Here is a 20,925-nt window from a genome sequence, read left to right as displayed (position 1 = left end):
TATGAGATTTATGAGAGGATATGATATATTGAATATGTACACCTTTAAGTGAACATGTGTCTTCAAACAGCTTATGAAGGGTAACTCTAATTTGAACTTAGTTTGATTTAAATTCAACACTAAGATTGCAAACCCTAATTATGGACTCCCAAGCCAGTTTTCTTAAGAATCAAACATTATATAAGCATGAACCTAAAGTCACACATGACAACTCTGACATAACTTCACTTTTGAGAATCAATACTAGTAAGTGAACAATATGGCTTAACAAGCAACACTAGAATTCCACAGCACACATCCTTCAGATGGTAGATTTCTATAATGAAATAAAATGTAAATAATTATAAAATGTTAACTACTGCCCAAAAAAACAACTTACCAGTCTTTGGTTTAACCGCTTATTTTCTTCTTCTTTCAACTGTAATGTCTATAGGTAGAAAAAAAAAAAAGAGACCTGTAGTTTACCCTTGTACCTACACAAATAAATCTAAACAGAATAACTGTTCATCAACATAATGTACAGTTCTGAAATAACATGTTAATGAGATTATTTTTTACTTGCTTCCAAGTGCTTTAGCTATTACTTTCATGAAAATGAGAACAATTTTAGATATATATATCTAAGTTAATGGTTGTTACATTTTACTATGCACTGCCTGTTAAATTTGTAAATAAGCATTAAATATGTGAGCTCTATCCCAACTGACTTACCTAGTAGATCTCATGTAAAAGAAGGAATGTACATTTACAAAACATGTCACAGGTGATTCCGAGGGAGTAATCACTTAACTTTTTAATAACCAAAGAACAGTTGCCATACTTGTAGAATTTTGACTTTGGAATTTTTTTTCAGGTCATGTGTACTGTCCCTGAGTTTTTGTGCTCAAGGGCAGTGTGCTTAATCACTTGAGCCACAGCTTCCTGTACAGCATTTTTGGTGATTAATTGGAGACAAGAGTCTCACAGGCTTCCTGTGTAAGCAAGCTTTGAAATAGGATCTTCAGCTCTCAACCTCCTGAGTAGCTAGGATTGATTACAAGTGTAAGCTACTGGTACCTAACTTGACTTTGGATTTTTAAATCATAAGCTTTTAAAGCATAAAGATGCTGCTGAAATCTCAGTAGGCTAAGAGATGAAACTGGTTATTGAGGAGCTAGCGAATTCAATGGCTTTAGCCATGCTAGACAAGTGCTCTACCACTGAATTTTATGACTAGCCCTTCAAACTGGATACTGAATAAAGATTTGTCAAATGTATACAACTTTGTACCAACTGGAAGGAGGCTCATTATTGCAAAAATTTTCTCCACTCATTTCAATATTCTTTTTTAAAAGTTTTATTTTTATTGTAAAGATGATGTACAGAGGGGTTATAGTCACACGAGGTAATGAAAACATTTGTTTTTCAACAGTGTTACCCCTGCCTCCTTTTCTCCCATTATCCCTCCCCTACAAGTTGTAAAGCTCATTTCCAACATACTGTTTAGTAAGTATTGCTGTTGATTGGTTCACCTTTATCCCACTGTTCCCGTGATTTCCCTTCCCTAAATCAGATAAAACTAATATACTTATATACAAGACCAACGGTACCAAAATCAGAAAGTGACTATGGGGAATAAACCAAGAGGAGAAAAAATTTAAAACAAAGGAAATAACTGCAAGCAGTACACTTAAAAAAAAAAGAGAGAGAAACGGAGCTGGGAAGGTGGCTCAGTGGTAGAGCGCTTGCCTTGCATGCATGAGGCCCTGGGTTCCATTCCTCAGTACCACAGAAGCAAAAAGAAAAAAAGCCAGAGGTGGCACTGTGGCTCAAGTGGTAGAGCGCTAGCCTTGAGCTGAAGAGCTGAGGGACAGCGTTCAGGCCCCATGACTGGACCCCCCTCCCTCCCCAAAAAAGAGAGTTTCCATATCGTGGGAATTATTTCCACTAGCATAATTTTAAATGGTCATATGTATATAGCTATTGAATATTGTGAACCTCTGCTAGGACTATTCTAGGCATACACCAATGAGAAATGAGGAAAACATGGAGCCTATGTTTCTTTGGATATGGCTTACTTCACTAAATATGATGTTTTCCAAGTCTTTGAATTTCCTTATGAATGGGGCAATGCCATTCTTTCTGAAGGAAGCATAGATTTCCATTATATACACACACACACACACACACACACACACACACACACACACACACACACACAGAGAGAGAGAGAGAGAGAGAGAAAGAGCGAGAGCGAGTGTACTTTCTTGATCCATTCATCTACTGAGGGTCATCTGGGTCAATTCCATATCTTAGCTATAGTAAATAATGCTGCAATGAACATAGTTGTGCTGGTAGCTATTGTGTGGACTTATCTGTGGTGATTTGGGTAAATATGCAGAGATTTCTGGGACATAGGGGAGCTCTATGTTTAGTCTTTTGAGGAATCTCCATACTGCTTTTCATAGTGGTTGAACAACTTTACATTCCCACAGTGTTCAATTACTCTTTATCACAAACATATCTTGTTTCTTCTTCAACTTGTCTTATATTTTTGCTCACTTCTAACATATAATTTGTTTTTAAAATAAACATGCAGGGGCTGGGAATGTGGCTCAGTGGTAGAGTGCTTGCCTTGCATGCCTGAGGCCCTGGGTTCGATTCCTCAGCACCACATAAACAAAAAAGCCGGAAGTGACACTGTGGCTCAAGTGGTAGAGAGCTAGCCTTGAGCTGAAGAGCTGAGAGACAGAGCCCAGGTCCAGACTTAGGCCCCACGACTGGACCCCCCCCCCAAAAAAAATTAAAATTAAAAAATTAAAAAAATATGCAAAAAAAGGAACAAAACCTCAACGAAAATGTGTAAAAATTCTTATTATTTATTTTTCTGAACTATCATTAACTAAAACCATTATTTCATAAAAATTTATTCATTTTCTACTTTATGAGTGTACACCAGGGGCTTTAACACAGGGCCTCTCTCTATCTTAATTTTTTCACTCAAGCCTGACATTTTAACAGTTGAGCCACACTCTCCACTTCTTCATCCATTATGCACTGGTTAATTGAATAGTAGAGTCTTGAAATTTTCTGGGTCCCTTTGAACCTTGATCTGTCTCACCCTCCAGAATAGATAAGATTACAGGTGTTAGCTACCAATGTCTAACAAACAAAATGTTTTCTCTTATTTAGATGCCAATCATTGGAAAGTTATTTTAAGCCTAATACTACTGCCAGCTGTTAAAGTCATAAGAATTGAACTCAAAACATTATAAAAATAAATTTACCATAACAAAGATGTAAATCAGGCTGAAAGGTGGCTCAGTGGTAGAGTGCTTGCCTTGCATGCCTGAGGCCCTGGGTTCGATTCCTCAGCACCACATAAGCAAAAAAAGAAAAAAGCCAGAAGTGGTGCTGTGGCTCAAGTGGTAGAGCGCTAGCCTTGAGCTGAAGAGCTGAGGGACAGTGCCCAGGCCCAGTGTTCAGGCCCCATGACCGGACCAAAAAAAAAAAAAAAAATGTAACTCACAGATGCAAATAGTCTATTATATATTACCAGAATAAGGCTCATTTAAATACTTTCCCAAAGTGAAAATATTAAGAAGAGAATTTACTTACTCGTTCTAACAGCATTATTCTCTGCTTTTCTTCAGATAGCATATGGAGATTTTCTCTAAAAGAAAATTATTTTTATTAAAGTTTCAGTCTTTTAAAATTCTAAAATATATGCAAATTATATGTTGATATAGATATGCATCTATATATATAGATACATATCTATATCCTTTTTGAGGGTGGGAGTCAGTTGTGAGCTTTATAAAACCTTTTGGTTTTGAATTGCTTTTCTTCTTTATAGTATTTTGCTCTAACTGCCTCTTTTATATGTAGGATGTCCCTTTCTTCCCAAGGTTCTGTTTTGATTGAATGATACACTATATATAAGCTCTCGATAATGAGTCATGTAAGGAGCATCCTTTCTTGAGAATTCTTTAACTTGGAGAACTGTTCTGATGGTCTAAACATAGATACTTACTGCACAGACATCATGCTTGTCTCCATTGCTGAATCCACTCTTCCTTCCTCTGCTGTTTCCATGGCTTGTCTTTCTGTTTCACCTGGGAGTTCAGGTGCACAAGCTCCATAAAGCTCTGGGGCAGTAGTTATATGTGGAAGAGGGATAAAACTGCTACTACGTAACTTACTGACTTCTTCTTCAAGCTTCTTCTTTTCCTCAAGCAACCGAGCTCTATCTTCAGAAAGAGATTCTATCAAATCTAAAGGACACCACATTGAAATAGACATTACTTACTGAAAAGTGTTTTTACATTTATAAAAGAGATTAAAAACCTTATCAAAATAGTACTGACCTTTATCTCTCTCTTGTTGCTGCATTGTACTTTTCAATTTATCACTAAGATCATTGATTATATTTTCTTTCCTCATTTTCTCCCTTGTTAAAACAGTGTTGAAATTGGTCTGAAACAAAGAGTAACTAAATTATCTGAATACAATTAACAGCTAGTTCTAAGAATAAACTTACAATTCTGTTGTACATTTCTGCATGGAGAAACAGTGTGATTCAAAATATTATACACTCAAAAAAGGTTGTATTTTCTTGATTTTGATTTACTATCTTAAAAACAAATACTACTTCCAGATTATCAACCATATATTATCAAAGAAAAAACATTAGCAAATGATTTTGAAATTTCCGGGAAAATATAGCAATAAACAATCCAAACACAATTGTTACACACTTGTTCTTTTCCTGCCTCTAAAAACTTTTGTTCTTAAGCCTAGATTACTACAATAACAGGAATTAACTCTGTTTTGTTTCTAGACACTATATTTCTATTAGTTACAGGTTTACTCTCCGACTTACAAACTTTCTTCCTATAAAGCTCATATATCTAACTCCCAGCAGAGATATCATTAGATTCAGAGATATCAATCAGAAATTTTAACTACACAAAGCTGTTTTCATAGAGACTGAATTGTTAAAAATGTCACTGAATCTTCTTGAAGCGTAAAATAATCAACGAATGGTGAAATGATCAAAATGGTCACTTGAACATGATTTCTTTCTATCTGCCTAGCGTTTCTTTTCTTTTTGGATACTGGTATTATGGCTTGAACTTAAGATCTGGGCACTGACCCTTGCTTTTTCACTCTAGTCTACAACAGTTTTACTTCTGGGTTCTTGGTGGTTAATTGGAGATAAGTTTCATGGCTTTCTTGCCTAAGGCTGGCATCAAATCTCCATCCTGTCTCCTGAGTAGTTAGGATCACAGGTGTAAGCCACTTGTGCCAGGCTTCTGGCTGTTTGAATCCCAAAAGTTCACTGATTCTTGGACCAATGAATAACAGCAATAATGCTAGCAGCAACAGGATAGTTTAAGAATAAAATAATTGCTTTGACATAAAAATTTCAATTCATTAAATGTTAAGTATACTTTAGCTAATGGGCATACAGAAAGAACCTTCAAAAGAGAGCTATAATTTATAACTTGCTTTGTACTAAATTGTTTCTGTATTATTTATACAGAAAAATTTAAAGTATTTGTCAAGGCACTCTTTTTTTTTTTTGCCAGTCCTGGAATTGAAATAAGGGTCTGGACACTGTTCCTGAGCTTCTTTTGTTCAAGGCTAACATTCTACCAGTTGAGCCACAGTGCCGCTTTCAGCTTCTTCTGTTTATGTGGTACTGAGGAATTGAACCCAGGGCTTCATGCATGCTAGGCAAGCACTCTACCACTGAGCCACATTTCTAGCCCCATCAAGGCACATTTTTAATCATTTGGTTCTTTTCATGATGTTTGCTGTTTATATAATGAGATGAATTTTTTGACATGCTTATCACAATTGATAAGTATATTAGAAAGACTAGGTTGTTTCTAGTAATTTCATTATATAACAATTAACAGAGGTTTTAAAACTACAAAGACCTTAATTAGATAGCTATCAGTTTAAAACTCGGTGTTAGTCTGGCTCATTTTGGAAATTAAAAACTATTATTTGTGCTTACAAAAGAGCACACAAGGAGAAAGCAAGAAAAAGAGATTAATTAATGTAGAATAAATCATGTAATGAATTGTCATTTCTTCATTAACTGACAAGTCTTGCTCAAGAGTTACTGTCCTTGGTTAACACTTTTGTGGCTGTCATTTTTTAATACATAACTTTATTATGAATACATATTAACAGAATCAGGGAAATCAAGAAATCTTCATCAGATTTCTTCATTTGTATTAACCTTTCTCAAGTAAGGATAGGGTCATACCTGTTGCTCAGCAATCAAAGATGTTCGAACATTTTGCATTTCTTCATTCTTCCTTTTTTCTTGCTCTTCAAGTTGTTCTAGAAACTTAGCTTTTTCTTCCTGAAGTTTTTCTTGAAGCTCGGCAACTAAACTTGAAGAATCTTCTCTGGTGGATTCAATGGTAGGACTTAAAACCAGAATATCATATTAATTTAATAATTATAGATGCAATTACAAATGCACCAAGTATTACATTTAGGCTATTTGTCTTTCATTAACCTAATATAGTGAGAAAGCTGTTTGTACTTGAACCCTTTTGCCTTTTATCACTTGAGGAAAAGTTTAGTAACAATGATATACTGGTTGACTGTATCAGGTAAACTTACCACAAAATGCTACTTTTATTGATATGTATAACAATCAGTATACCTCTCCATTAGCTTTAAATTTCAGTTTTGCTATCCCTGTAAGCAGTTTTACATGACTGGTGAAAAAACAAAAATATCCAAAGATTTCTTATGCTAAAAGGTCTTAATTTTCATAAAATAGATTTCAGCTAATTTTGCCAGGTAATAAATATGAAGCTAAAAAGGAACCTAACACTTCACATTATAAAAATTTACATATTTCTAAACTAGTATTCCTTGTCAAAAACTTGTCTCATTTCTTAAAGATTGATTGCTCACCTGCATTAAATATGAGAAGACAAGAGAAGAACAAATAAAAAAGAAGAAACACCAAGCAATGCTTATTTTTACTTTTTGTACACACTAATTATTAATCTTATTTACTTTCAATCTTTAGCCAATTCTGAAAATAAATCTATGCAGTAAGTTTGAAAAGTGAATAAATCCCTTTAAAAGTATTAAAACACACTGCCAAAAGAGGATGTAGTGTGGCTAAAATTTTTCAGTCTACCTTCATTACCAAGTAGCTTATATTTTTAATATGCATTTACTTGATTTTTAAATACTTTAATGTTTTTAGAATCAGCATGCACTTCAATGTTAAGTTAAAATGTTTGCCCTTCTCCTATGTAATTGCCTAATTACATGACAAGGATGTATAATACTAACAAGTGATAATCATTCATTAGTCAAATTTCTAAAATTACAGCCAAAATCTACTAATTTCACCAGGTGCCAGTGGCTCACTACTGTAATCCTAGCTACTTGGGAAGCTGAGATCTGAGGATCATTCCAAGTCAGCCTGGACAAGAAAGCACAGGAGACACTTATTTCCAATTAACCATCAAAAAGCCCAAAACAGAGCTGTGGCACAAGCCCTAGAGTACTTGTTTTGAGCAATAAAGCTTACGGACAGCAAATAGGTCCTGAGTGTAAGCCCCAGAACTCGCTCAAAAACAAAAAAGCAACAATAAACAAAACAAACTCCTAATTAAAGCATGATGATGAGACAAATCTTCCTTGAAGGAGATAAACAGCTTTTAAGAGCCAAGTCTGAGATTTTTTCGTAATTACAGGATGGGTGGGAGTCAGACTCCCTCTTCTGTAACAAAATTAATCTAAAAGTTAAGGCAAATTGTTTTCAAACTTTCATGTGTAGTGTTGGGAGAGAGGGAATGTATAAGTGAAACACAACAGCAGGTATAAAAATCTGACAGAGTGGGCTGGGAATGTGGCTTAGTGGTAGAGTGATTGTCTAGCAGGCATGAAGCCCTGGGTTTGATTCCTCAGTACCACATAGACAGAACAAGCTGGAAGTGGCACTGTGACTTTGGAAGTGGCACTGTGACTTAAGTGGTAGAGTGCTAGCCTTGAGCACAGAGAGGCTCAAGGACAAAGCCCAAGACCTGAATTCAAGCCCCAGGACCAGCCAAAATAATAATAAATAAATAATAAAATCTTACAGGCTGCAGAAATGAAAGTGTTAACAAAGAGACTTAACAAAGGGCATGCTATTATCATTTAAACGTGCAGAGTAAAACTAGATACAGTCAAGGATTAAACTATCAATTACCCAAAAAACAAAAAAAAAATCAATTACAGCTGTGTCTTTGTGAAGAATGATCTCTACAATTCAAAGTAAATGACCTACCATGATTCAGATAAACATGAATGCCAGATTCAGATAAACAAAGAATTATTGGAATGACATAGGAAATGCAGGGCAAGACAGATCTTGAATAGCTAACAGTAATAGCAAGCTTAACTATAAACACAATGTAAAGTCAATGAAGTTTAATCTAGACAGTGACAAAGTACAAATTTAGGCTTGTTTTAAAAAGCCTATCGTGAAAACGAATACCATTAGGAAATCAGAACATAGTATAGTAAACAAGGCTGAAGGAGTTTATATTAATGAGAACAAAATAGTAATTTAAGGAGTAAACAGTAATTTAAGTAGTGAATGAGTATAAGGATGGAATGTAGGGGGTGGAAGTACCTATAATTTCTAAGTATCTTGCCTCTTCAGATTGCCTGGTAGATAATATTGCTGGATTAATGTGCTGAAAAGACAGCTGACATGGGCTAGGAAGGTGGCCCGGTGGTAGAACGCTTGCCTTGCATGCCTGAGGCCCTGGATTCGATTCCTCAGCACCACATAAACAAAAAGAAAAAAGCCGGAAGCGGCGCTATGGCTCAAGTGGTAGAGTGCTAGCCTTGAGCTGAAGAGCTGAGGGACGGCACTCAGGCCCAGAGTTCAGGCCCCATGACCGGACCCCCTCCCCCCCAAAAAAGACAGCTGAGAGATGGTTCCAGAAGCATAAATGCATACAGACACAATTGTCACTTTGAAGACTTAAGATAGTACTATCATTATGGCAGTATCATTAAGAAAATAAAAGAAGCCGGGCACTGATGGCTCAGGCTTATAAGCCTAGCTCCTGAGGAGGCTGAGATCTGAGGATCACAGTTCAAAGCCAGCCTAGGCAGGAAAGTCTGTGACACTTTTATCTCCAATAAACTACCTGTAAACCAGAAGTAGTGCTGTGGCACAAATGGTAGAGCTCTTGTCTTGAGCTGAAGAGCTGAGGAACAGTGCCTAGGCCCAGAGTTCAAGCCCCACAACCATGAGAGGAGAGGAGAGAGGAAAGGGGACAGGGGCGAGGGGAGAGAAGAGAGAGGATAGAGGAGAGGAGAGAAGAGGGGAGGGGAGGGGAGGGGAGGGGAGGGGAGGGGAGGGGAGGGGAGGGGAGGGGAGAGGATGCCAAGTATATAACCTGTTCTATTTTAAATAACCATAGACTTGAAATGACCCTAACATCATGAGGATTAACCTTAGTGATGAGGCCATAACAGTTGAAATAGGTTTTATTTTTCTAATACCACTGCTTGGCTCTGTAAAAATGCAAGGAGCTGTATATAATTTGTGGGTAAGGAAGGATAGGCAGAAAAGATTACACAGTATATTATACAATCCAATTAAAATTTTAACCCAAAAAAACCACCACAAAAATCTAAGAAAAAAATTATCTATGAAAATTGTGCTGTTCTTATAGTCAACCAAAACTCATATAAAACTATCTTTGCACACATGAATAGCACAGACTTTGAAATCAGAGTTCAAGTAAGCAGATACATTTACTACGTCAGAATCTGTTAATATCACAATCTAAAACTTGACAGTGAGTAGGATACTCCCTCATCTCACTAAGAAAGTAGTTCCACCAAAAATTTCTCACACTGGGCACTGGTGGCTCATATAATTCTAGCTACTCAAGAGGCTGAGATCTGAGGATTGAGGTTCAAAGCCAGCCTAGGCAGGAAAGTCAGTGAGACTCTTATCTCCAATTAACCACTGGAAAACCAAAAGTGGCTCTGTAGCTCAAATGGCAGAACTCTCTTGAGCTGAAGAGCTCAGGGAGAGCACCCAGGAACAGAGTTCAATCCTCATGACCAACAACAACAACAAAAAAATCTTTCATTTCATGGAAATTCCTCGAAAAAATCTAAAAATAGATATGCTTTATGACATTAGTGTATATATTTCTAAAAAAATGTAACTTACTATGCAAAAAAGGTGTACTATGCAATAAAGAAAAGATGCAATGATTATTGCACTTTATTCAGGAGGACCAAATAATCAGCAGAGGTGCCTTAGCAACCAATAAGTGGATAAACTATGGCATGAGTGTACCAAGAATATTACTCAAGAAAAAGAGAAATCACATTATTTATAGGAAAATGGACAGAACTAGAGATCATCACATTAAGCAAGATAAGCTAAACATAAAAGTGAAATATGTTTCACTCATATATGGAAGCTAGACCTAAAAGACATGAGTATGTACATATATGTATATTATATATAATATATATGGTATATAATGTACATCATATACTGTATATAAATATATACATATAAAAGGTTGGTGGAAAAAGAAGCAATAGTGAGGGTATTTCTTAAAATATAATATATGAGCATTTGAATTACATGATGAAAACATTGGTGCAAAAAAAGAAAAAAGAAAGGAATGACAGGAAAGTAGGAGAGCGTCTGTTGAGGAGCACCAAGGCACTAGAAGGAGTGGGAGGGCTGTGGGAAACAGAGCCTGTACAGGTGGTTTTGGGAGAAAGACTGGGGTTGATCAGGATATACTAATAAGCATGCATGGAAATGTCACAATGAAACCGTGCTTGTACAACTAGTGTATGCTAATTTTAAAACTCGGAGATTAAAAGGAGATTGAAATTTTTAAAATATCCTCACCCATAGTCATCAAAAGACACAACATTACTTGCTAAAAGCAAGGCAATGAACTGTATAGTAGGCAGACTTCACTGAACCTGAGTATACCAACTTTATGCACATTTACACTCATTTGTCTGCACACAGGTATGTAAGACATCACTTCACCCTATGTAAACAATGTAAACAATGTAAACTATATAAAAATATAAACTACTATATAAACAATTGATTTAGCAGTTCTTGATTTTTTTACCTTTCCTTAATCCCAAACAGAATGATTAGCCATCTTCAATTTCTTTTTTCAAACCCTTTTCCCATTTTCCTGTGTGCATTTCCTTTCTGACTGAGGATTTTTGACACTACAGATAAGAGTTAATAGTCTTTTATTTACATCTTGCAAATGTACCTCCATGTTTGTTGTGCACTCCATGTTAATTCTGGCATAAGAGTAATCAATCAAGTTTCGAAACATTGACAAAAGTAGACTGTCCTTAAATCAATTTCATTTCAAAGGTTTCTTCTGCATGGCAGAGAATCTGAGCTTATCCAAAATCCCCTTTTCAGGAATGTCGTGGTTCAAATTATCCAGTGAGAAATACACATACATAATATGGAATGGTCTAGTATTATCCACAGATGGTTGTTGCTAGATGTGTGAGCAATGTGACATTCATGGCATTTCCAAATAAGCTACCTGCTTGAGGAGAAAACTGGCATATGAAATTAAAGAGCCACTGTGCAGAAGTGGCTCATCCCTGGAATCCTAACTACTCAGAAGGCTTAGTAAGATCTGAGGATGACAGTTCAAAGGCAGCCAGGGCAGGAAAGTCTTTGAGACTCTTGTCTCCAAATAAGCTGCAAAAAAAGCTGAAAGGGGAGGTATAGCTTGTTAAAATAAATCCATTAACTCTAGTATCTATTTCAGATTAAATCTAAATCCAAAAGGAAATATTAAGTCAAAAGAATCATATTCTGTACCCAGATCCAAGATCTGAACCAGTAATCAACCACATTGTCAAAGAATCTATGGCCTCCAGAAGTCTGAAAGACTATGATGCATTGCTTCATCTTGAACACTTGGTGGCCTACTAGGGTAGCATTTTTATTATTTGAATATTAAGAATCCACTGAGTCTCTCCATTAAGACCTGTTAGAAATGTCCAAAATCAGTACTGGAACAGCTTATACTACAGGTAAGTTCTCTTACTCATGGAATGAGAACTGTTAGGGCAGAAAAGGAAAGGTGAAATTTCCCATCTCATTACACAGATTTTTAATATATGCTTAATCTACAAATATGTCCTATATAGAAGACAGAGATTAGCAATCAATTATCATAAAATCAGGGGCTATCTAACAACCATTGGTGATTCATCTTCTTGATGGATCAAATCAGTAAGGCCTTTACTATTTGACATGTAGTTATTAGCCTGGTGACATTCCTTCCCCACCCCAATTCCTATTAGTTGAAAGCAGGAGTTGAAAATTTCTGTTGCAAATGAGTAGCAATATGTATCTAATGATCTCCATTGAAACTATTCAACTCTTGACAAAGAGGGTTACAGGCAACATATAAATGAATGAGGATGGCAGTTGTTCTATTAAAGTTGTAACACAGCTTGCCTTGTCTGTAGAATATGAATTTCAAATTCCTCCAAGAAATACATGAAATTAGCACAAACCTTTAATATACTATGTATTTTCCTATACATATTTAGTTTCAAAATCTTTATAATTAATTAAAATTAGGCATAGTAAAATGACAATAAAACAGAACACTTAAATATACTCAAGTTATATGTGATCTCTGAAAATATCCTAATTTACTATACTCACCCTTCTTGTGATGATGAGAGATGATAATGTCTACATGTTGAGATGAAGAGAGGTAAATGTGGTAGCCTCTTTTACATAGCAACAGGCTACCACTGACCTACATCAGAAGGATGATCAAAGCATAATGGTGCTGGCTGACTACTGGTAAATGAAACCATATATAAGGGCTAGTTAAAGGGGGACATGGGAGAGTAATGATACTCCATTGTATTCATAAAATTTAAGTGATAGATCTCACAAACTCAGTTTGTTAATCTTTGATTCAGATTACAGGCAAGTTTGCTTTTATCTACATTGATAGCAGTGCATTTTTACTGTCAGAATTAATTGAGATATTAACTCTCCAGTCCTAATAAAAACTGGTTGGTTGGATTTTGTTTTAAGAGAAAACCTGGCTCAAGTGGCACTGTGGCTCAAAGTAGTAGAGCACTACTACTACAAAATAGTAGAGCCTTGAGCAAATGAGCTCAGGGATAGCGCCCAGACTTGGAGTTCAAGCTCCATAACTGAGGAAGGAAGGAAGGGAGGGAGGGAGGGAGGGAGGGAGGGAGGGAGGGAGGGAGGGAGGGAGGGAGGAAGAGAAAGAAAGAGAAAAAGAGTGACAGAAAGAGGGAGATAAAGAGAGGAGACAGAAAGGAGAGGGAGGGAGGGAGAGAGAGAGAGAGGGAGGGAGGCAGGGACGCAGGCAGGCAGGCAAGAAAGAAAGGATTAAGTTAGAAATGCAACCCCAATGACCAATAAATAAGCATTTATTTTGGAGCCAATTCCACCTCATTTGGACATACCATCCTGAGCCAAAAAGTTGGAAGTCTGTGTAGGGCTGAGTAAAACTGTTCTCTGATAGATCTATACTGATACACATGCTGTTTTTACCAAGTGGGTCATCTTTTCTAGCAGATGCTTAGTGTCTGTAGCAGAAATGGACGGTGCATGGAACCTGTGACAGGTTCTAATTTAGGGTAATCACAATTAAGACCCTTAGGAATCTGGGGTAGAAAACTATTAGCCTTTTGCAAAATAGCTTTGGCTCAATACCTGGTCCCTATATAGAGAGTGAAATATTGATAATGCCCCCATAAGATACTGAGAAAAGTAGCTTCCTGTTATAAAACTAAATCCTGTATAACCTATTAAATCACAGTGAAATGTGTGCATACAATAGTTTCATCAAGTGGCATATATAGCATTGAGCTCAAACACTAAAGGTACAAGGAAGGTACAACAGCTTCAGTTTCCTGCTGCACAGTCTCTTTCCTGCAGAACTGGCATGCACACTGTGTAGAAAAAAACCTGGCAAGGCTGGAACCTAGTGATTCTACACAATATGCTAACATTCTTCAAAAGCATAGGTGAAGCATCAGAGCCACGCTAATGGAACCTAGAAGAATGTTAGTGAAATCTTCACATTGGCAATATATCACACAGTGCACTTCAAAAGAAATAATGGTGGCCAGGTCCCAGTGACTCACACCTATATTACTCACAAGGCTTAGATATAATGATTGCAGTTCAAAGCCATCTTGGGAAGTAAAGTCCTGTGACACTCTTATCTCTAATTTAACCACCAAAAAGCCAGAAGTGGAACTGTGATTCAAATGGCACTAGCTTTGAGCAGAAAAGCAAAGAGACAAGCGCCCTAACTTCAAGCCCTAGGACTGGCACGAAAGAGAGAGAGAGAGAGAGAGAGAGAGAGAGAGAGAAATGGCAAAGTGTAAACAGCTACAATGACCCATGTAATGGCTTATGGAGACTGCATAAACAGTGTTGCCCAGCTGGTGAAGGAGTTGAAAGTTTGTAATAAATGTGTGTAATTTTAAGTTATAGATCTTAAAACAGGAATGGAATGAGGACCCTGAGAATATTAAAGTCCTCTTGAGATTTTGTGTCTACCTGTAAGGAACCTGATTTCAAGCAACAAGTTCAATTCTTTGATGGATATCAATAATTTTTCTCTGTGTTCCAGTTTTACGTTTCCCTGGCAGCACAAGTAAGGTCAGAAGTGGGCTTAGTAACATGGACTTCTACACAACAAGCCCGAGCACCTCCTGGTGCTTCAGTGTTCCCGAAAGAGTCCAGCAGGCATCTGATGGCAGGCTGATGACACTAGATCACAACCATCATGAAAGGAATACCAATCTGTCTTCACAAGATTAGATGTTCTCCAAATAGTCAAGCCTTCCATGCTTACAGTATTTCTGACAAAACCATTATTTCTTTTAAAAACACTGTAGTCACTAAAATAACTTCTTTTTTTTTTTTTTGGTCGGTCATGGGGCTTGAACTCTGGGCTTGGGCGCTGTCCCTGAGCTCTTCAGCTCAAGGCGAGCGCTCTACCACTTGAGATACAGCGCCACTTAGTGGTTTATTGGAGATAGGAGTCTCGCGGTCTTTCCTGCCCGGGCTGGCTTTGAACCGCGATCCTCAGATCTCAGGCTCCTGAGTAGCTAGGATTACAGGCGTGAGCCACCAGCGCCCGGCTATCACTAAAATCACTTCTAAACAAGGATACTTAGTGAACACTGGGTAGCCATGACCTCAGGATCATGTAAGTCACTGGTCTTGCTATATGAAACAGTTCTGATAAAAAGGTTGACCAATCAATGCGTGATATTTTATATGGCCAAGGTAATATCTAAATGTAATATGGGCTCTGAACCAGAAACCACACATTATGTGATAATTCTCCAATAGTCAGGATACATTGGGAAAAAACAGAACTGATAACTGAAATATTACTCCAAGAAGTATAAGTAAAAATTAACAAGTTGGGATAGTACTGATTTAGAGAAGTAATTTTATTCCATAAAAATCAATTCTACAATAAAAAAAAAAACACACCCAATGTCTCCCTAACTTAAAGGAACCGTTATTCTGCCACTGGGACAATAAGGGCTCCTTGATATTAAACCAAGAATCTATCATTAAAGCTGCTATGTATAGATGTTCCACTGAGAAATAGGTTGCTTCTATACAATAAGTGTAGACAGGAATGCCAATGAAATCCAGGGGTTTTTGGGGGGCAACACTTTATAATTATATTACTATGTCTGATGATGAAAAATACAATGAAAAACTACAGCAACTGTATTAAAGGAAGTATCACAAGTGGTGCTCTCTTTAGAAACACATTTGAGGGGCTGGGAAGGTGGCTCAGTGGTAGAGTGCTTGCCTTGCATACATGAGGCTCTGGGTTTGATTCTTCAGCACCACATAAGCAGAAAAAGCAGGAAGTGGCGCTGTGGCTCAAGTAGTACAGCGCTAGCCTTGAGCTGAAGAGCTGAGAGACAGTGCCCAGGCCCAGAGTTCACGCCCCATGACCGAACAAAAACAAACAAACAAACAACAACAACAACAACAAAAACCCCACCACATTTGATCAGGAAAAGAACTAAAATCAGTTGAAACAATTGCTATGCCAGTGGTATAAGGCTGGCTACACAAATTAACATTAGTACTTAAGCCTACATGTATCATTTTTTTTTAGCCTCTCTCCAAGTACCTAAGTTATAAAATACGGTATAGTAATGGTAGTTACCCCTTATTTCAGCTATTAACCTCTCCAAGAAATTATGATAGCAGAAAGGAAAGTGAAAATCAACTATTTACCTTTGGAGAGCTAGAGTGACCTGAGTTGGGAGAACATAAGTTGCATCACATCAAACAAATAGGATATTGAAGTGTCTTTATTAAAATTTCAATATGGGAAAAAAGACTGCTGAGTTTAAAATATAGTTTACAGTGTTGGACAGTCTGCTTTCACCTCAGCATTGCCCTTACGCTTTCACACTTCAATGCAAATATGCTACATTGCCCAGAATCCTTTGTTCATTTTCAAGTTTAACAATGAAAAGTACACCTGCAAGGTTTGGAAGGTAGAAGAGAAGCACAGGCTGATCCTCCCAAGCTGCTTGGAGCCAAATGCAGTTTCACAGGAGCTTCTTGGAAAGCCAACTGAGAGCTACCTATTTTATGCTGCAGGTTAAACCAGAACATTGCTGCTTTGAAGAGATTCTTGAATGTTGCAGCAGCGTGCCCGGGAGACAGAAAACATTCGGCTTCCATAAGTGCTTCAGTGTCTGTCTTCCTGATAGATCACTTTTAGATGAACAGACTCTCTGGCTAAATATTAGTTGGATTTTCTAGGTGCTCTAGGCTCCCATGTTGGCATCTGTTCTTGTTGGATCTGTATTACCCAGTTGTAGCAAGAAGCTCTGTAAGTCAATCTGGAGAGAACTGACTCTGGCCCTCAATATCTGATCAAATTCACTCTCTCTTCTCTTGGGTATCACTTCAGCATACTTTCAGCAAGAATCTATAAATGGGGCAATTTGGCTACAATTCCCTTTATCTTAGTATTCATTCCCTAACCTCCTCCCTTTTTCCTGAAGTAAACTTCTAATAGTCCATGTTATGAACAGATTGAGACCAGTTCTATACAGTTGTCTCTTTTTTTCCTATTGCAATAGTTCTCACCCTTTTAACTACCATTCAGTTATGGTTCTTTGATATGCTTTTCTTAGCAATGACTTTAGGGACCATTGTTCGCTCAGGTTTGTAAACATGCATTCAAGTACATTCTACTAAATTGTGCCCTTTAGAATACAGATTAGGAGGGGAGAGTATAGTAAATAAACGTTCACTTTTACAAATAATGATACAATTAATTGATGCCAATTATATGCTGTAAACTATTTATTGGGTCACAAAATCTCATGACAAATTTTAAAAAGCATAAGCACTAAAAACTATCCTCTGTGACCAAATAACATGACACATATTTTTTTAAACAACAAAAACCCCACAAACTACTACCACAAGAGCACACCTGGATTTTAAAAACTCTCTAACCACACAAAAAATTAATGAAATTATACTATCAGGAAATAACAAAAACACCCTGTATGGTCCCCATTTATGATTTAGTGGTTCCTAAACAATGTTCAGGTTTTAATACATACATACATACTAATAATAAAACCAAATACTTTAGTAAAAACTGTGAAAAAATGGATTGAAAGAGCTTAAAAAGATCCTCAAAACATTTCAAAATTTCAAAACAGCATTGTTTAAATATCTAAAAATATTCATTTTTAAAGCCCCTAAACGATTTACAGTCTCTTACTTTTAAGAAATAATGACAAGTGGCCGAGTGCCAGCTAAGCAAATGCGAGTTCAAATCCCAGTACCACCAAAAAAAGAAAAAATTGAAAATATTACTAAAAAGTAAAACTTTTTATTTATAAAAAATATTCCAATTAGCAGTTCCCCTAAAGAATAGAGGTACTGTGATTATTCACACATTTGAATCATCAGTATTTAATTTTGCATTACAGACTAAATTCTTACCTTTTTGCTATTTGATTCTCAAGATGTTTAATTTTTTCTAATAATTCTTTCTCCACAACTTCTCTCTCCAATTTAAATTCTTTCAGTGCAGTCTGAATAGCTTCATCTTTTTCACAATTAAGCTTTTGGATTAACTGTTCTTTGTCTTGTTCATGGCTTGTGAGCAATGTCTCTTTGTCTTTCTCAAGGCTCTGGATAACAGCTTTGTATTTTTCTTCTTGTTGGGTGAATTTTTCATCTTTTTGTTTTTCAAGAATGCTCAATTCTGAGTTCAATTTAATCTGTAATTCAACTATTTGTTCTTTTAAGTTTTTTTCTATTTCAAATGCTTGGTTATGCAAAGATGTTACTTTGTCTAATTCAGTTTTAAGTAGATTAGATTCTTCTTCATGTCTACTAATTAACTCTGAAATGCACTGATCTTTTTCAATAGTCATTAAAGCTCTTAGCTCTGCTAGACCCACCTGATAATTTTCATTATTATCTTGAATTTTTTGGTTTAGTTTATTTATTTCTATTCTCAAAGCCTCTGTTTCTTGTTCAAGAAGTGATTTTAAAGTCTCTTTCTGCTGTGTTTTGCTTTCCTCCAACAAAATTTTTATTTCATCAGTTTCTGCTTCCTTCAATGCAAGTTCAACCTCTAACTTGCATCTCATGTCTGACAAATCAGAAACCTTGAGTTTCAACTCCTGTAGTTGTTGCTCTTTTTCATGCACAGTTGTGGCATGAAACTCTTGTATTTGATCGATTCTTTCTTGATTTTCCTGTTTCAATTTTTCCAAGGAAACTTGGTGGTCTGTCATAACTTTCTCAAACTCTTGTGTGTGCCTGACATGCAGTGTGTCCTCCAATTCCTTTAGGTGGCTTTGCTCTAAGCACTGAAGTTCTGCCCTCAATAATTCTATTTTCTCATCATTTTCAGCATGGAGCTTTTTCAAGTCTTCTAACACTATCTCTTGTGAGTGTTTCAGTTCTTTAATTTCACAATCTTGAGTGTGCATAATATTTTCCATCTCCAACAGTTTCTGATCCTTCTCATTCTGCATACAAATGACAGCTTCTTTTTCATGCTTAATCAGAGCAAATTCATTATCTTTATTTTGTAATACCTCCTCAAGGCATATTAAGTCTCCTTTCAGTTTTTTAATTTTCTTTTCATTTTCTTCGCTCTCCTTTACTAGTGCTTCAAGTTTCCCTTCATATTCACTTTTTAGAGTCTGTAGTTCTTTTTGATGCTTTTCTTTTAGTGTTATTTCCAAGGAGCATTTTACTTTGTCAATAATGTTTTTTATTTCAATTGCTGTACATTTTAAAGAATTTGAGAAGTCACACTGCTCTTTTTGTACAAATGTTCTGAAGTGGCAAAGATCTTCCTTGATAGTCTGTATAGTGAAGTTAGATTCTTGGGCAACGACTCTACATTTTTCCAATTGTACATTCAGAGAAGAATGATCTGCAAAGTCCTCTGTACCACATGTATTTGTATCCTGCATTCGTCTACTATCTATTGCATTGATGACTGATGAATAAAGTGATTCCACCATCATTTCTGGACTCTGTGGATCACTTATAGGATTAGGAGATGATAAGTTTTCTTCTATCACAAACTCATTCACAGCAGACATAAAATCTGACTCAGGACTCTCTGCTAATGAATCCAAGTCTAAAGAAGCCTGGTGAATAGTTTGTTCTATGTTTGGATGGGGGATAGTTTCAAAATCAAATGTATGTGCATCAATGCTATCTGGAGATAATTCTTCTAAGGGGCATACTGCAGGACATAAGGGATCCTGAACAGTGAGTGGAGGAGGAGTTCTTGGTGAGGTAGTAGTTGTAATTCCTGTTGCACTTTCTATCCTTGGGGAAGAAGCCGATTGTGGGGATGACTGACTGACAGACACCTAGAAGACAGAGGAAAAAGGCTTAAAGAGCTATACCAATAAAACACCATACACTAATGAAGTAAATTGTCTGGAAAAAAAACTTCGTTTGCCTTTTGTTCATTCAGCAGATCTGTAATGGTCTGTGACATTTCATCTAAACTTTGTGCTGCTTTTACCAAATTGTGTAGGGCAAGTACATGCTGGTGAAGAGGTTCAAAGTCACAAAGTAAAGGAATCCTGGAAAAAAAAAACCACAAAAGTAAATTAATTTCTGGTTTCGTAAGCAGAAGATAGACAACTATAAATTATTCATTACATCGAAAATAATCATAGCATAAGCAGTCCTTTCTAATCATTATCAGGAAAACTTGAAGAAGTCCCAGTCATAATCAGTAAGGTGTTAAGAAAGATGTTTTCCATCAGTATGCCACATCACAGTAACTGTTAGTAAAGAGTTCAGGGTGCTGATGGCTCAAGCCTGTAATCCTAGCTACTCAGGAGGCTGAGATCTGAGGGTCAGGGCTCAAAGCCAGCCTGGACAGTAAACACTGTAAGATTCTTATTTCCAATAAACCACTAGAAAATCGGAAGTGGCCCTGTGGCTCAAGCACTAGCCTTGAGCTGAAGAGCACAGGGACAGTGCCCAAGCCCAGAGTTCAAGCCCCACAATGGGGGGTGGGGGCGGGAAGGGCAACCCTGGGCAGGAAAGTCTGTGAGACACTTATCTCCAATTAACCACCAGAAAACAGGAAGTGGTGGTGTGGCTCAAGTGGTAGAACTCTGGCTTTAAGCTGAAGAGCTCACAGAAAGGGCCAGGTCCAGAGTTTAAGCCCACGATCACCAAAAATAAAGAATAAATAGCATTATCATTTTCTGAATGTCAACATTACCCAAAAACTTCCCAAACCAGTCACATCACAAGAGCCAGGCCATTGTAAAATATTTGTCAATCCTCGTAACTCTTAA

At 36.8% G+C, this 20,925-nt stretch overlaps 1 protein-coding gene across 3 annotated transcripts in view; it reads right to left on the bottom strand.

Moving 5' to 3' along the window:
- Window positions 1-20,925, bottom strand: part of Rb1cc1 (RB1 inducible coiled-coil 1) — an 84,526-nt gene that overhangs the window by 10,890 nt on the left and 52,711 nt on the right. For all 3 annotated transcript variants that reach the window (XM_042696118.1, XM_042696120.1, XM_042696119.1), the window contains 7 exons: window positions 20,070-20,196; window positions 18,077-19,977; window positions 6,260-6,425; window positions 4,347-4,455; window positions 4,013-4,253; window positions 3,598-3,652; window positions 380-427 (listed from right to left, as the gene is read on the bottom strand). In XM_042696118.1, coding sequence (XP_042552052.1) covers window positions 380-427; window positions 3,598-3,652; window positions 4,013-4,253; window positions 4,347-4,455; window positions 6,260-6,425; window positions 18,077-19,977; window positions 20,070-20,196 — 2,647 coding nt within the window. The remainder of the gene's footprint in view (window positions 1-379; window positions 428-3,597; window positions 3,653-4,012; window positions 4,254-4,346; window positions 4,456-6,259; window positions 6,426-18,076; window positions 19,978-20,069; window positions 20,197-20,925) is intronic.

Source organism: Dipodomys spectabilis, unplaced genomic scaffold, assembly GCF_019054845.1.
Source record: "Dipodomys spectabilis isolate Male_0828 unplaced genomic scaffold, ASM1905484v1 ptg000199l, whole genome shotgun sequence".
NCBI lineage: Eukaryota > Metazoa > Chordata > Mammalia > Rodentia > Heteromyidae > Dipodomys > Dipodomys spectabilis.
Note: the sequence above shows the minus strand (reverse complement) of the source record. Positions and strands in the feature narration are given on the sequence as shown.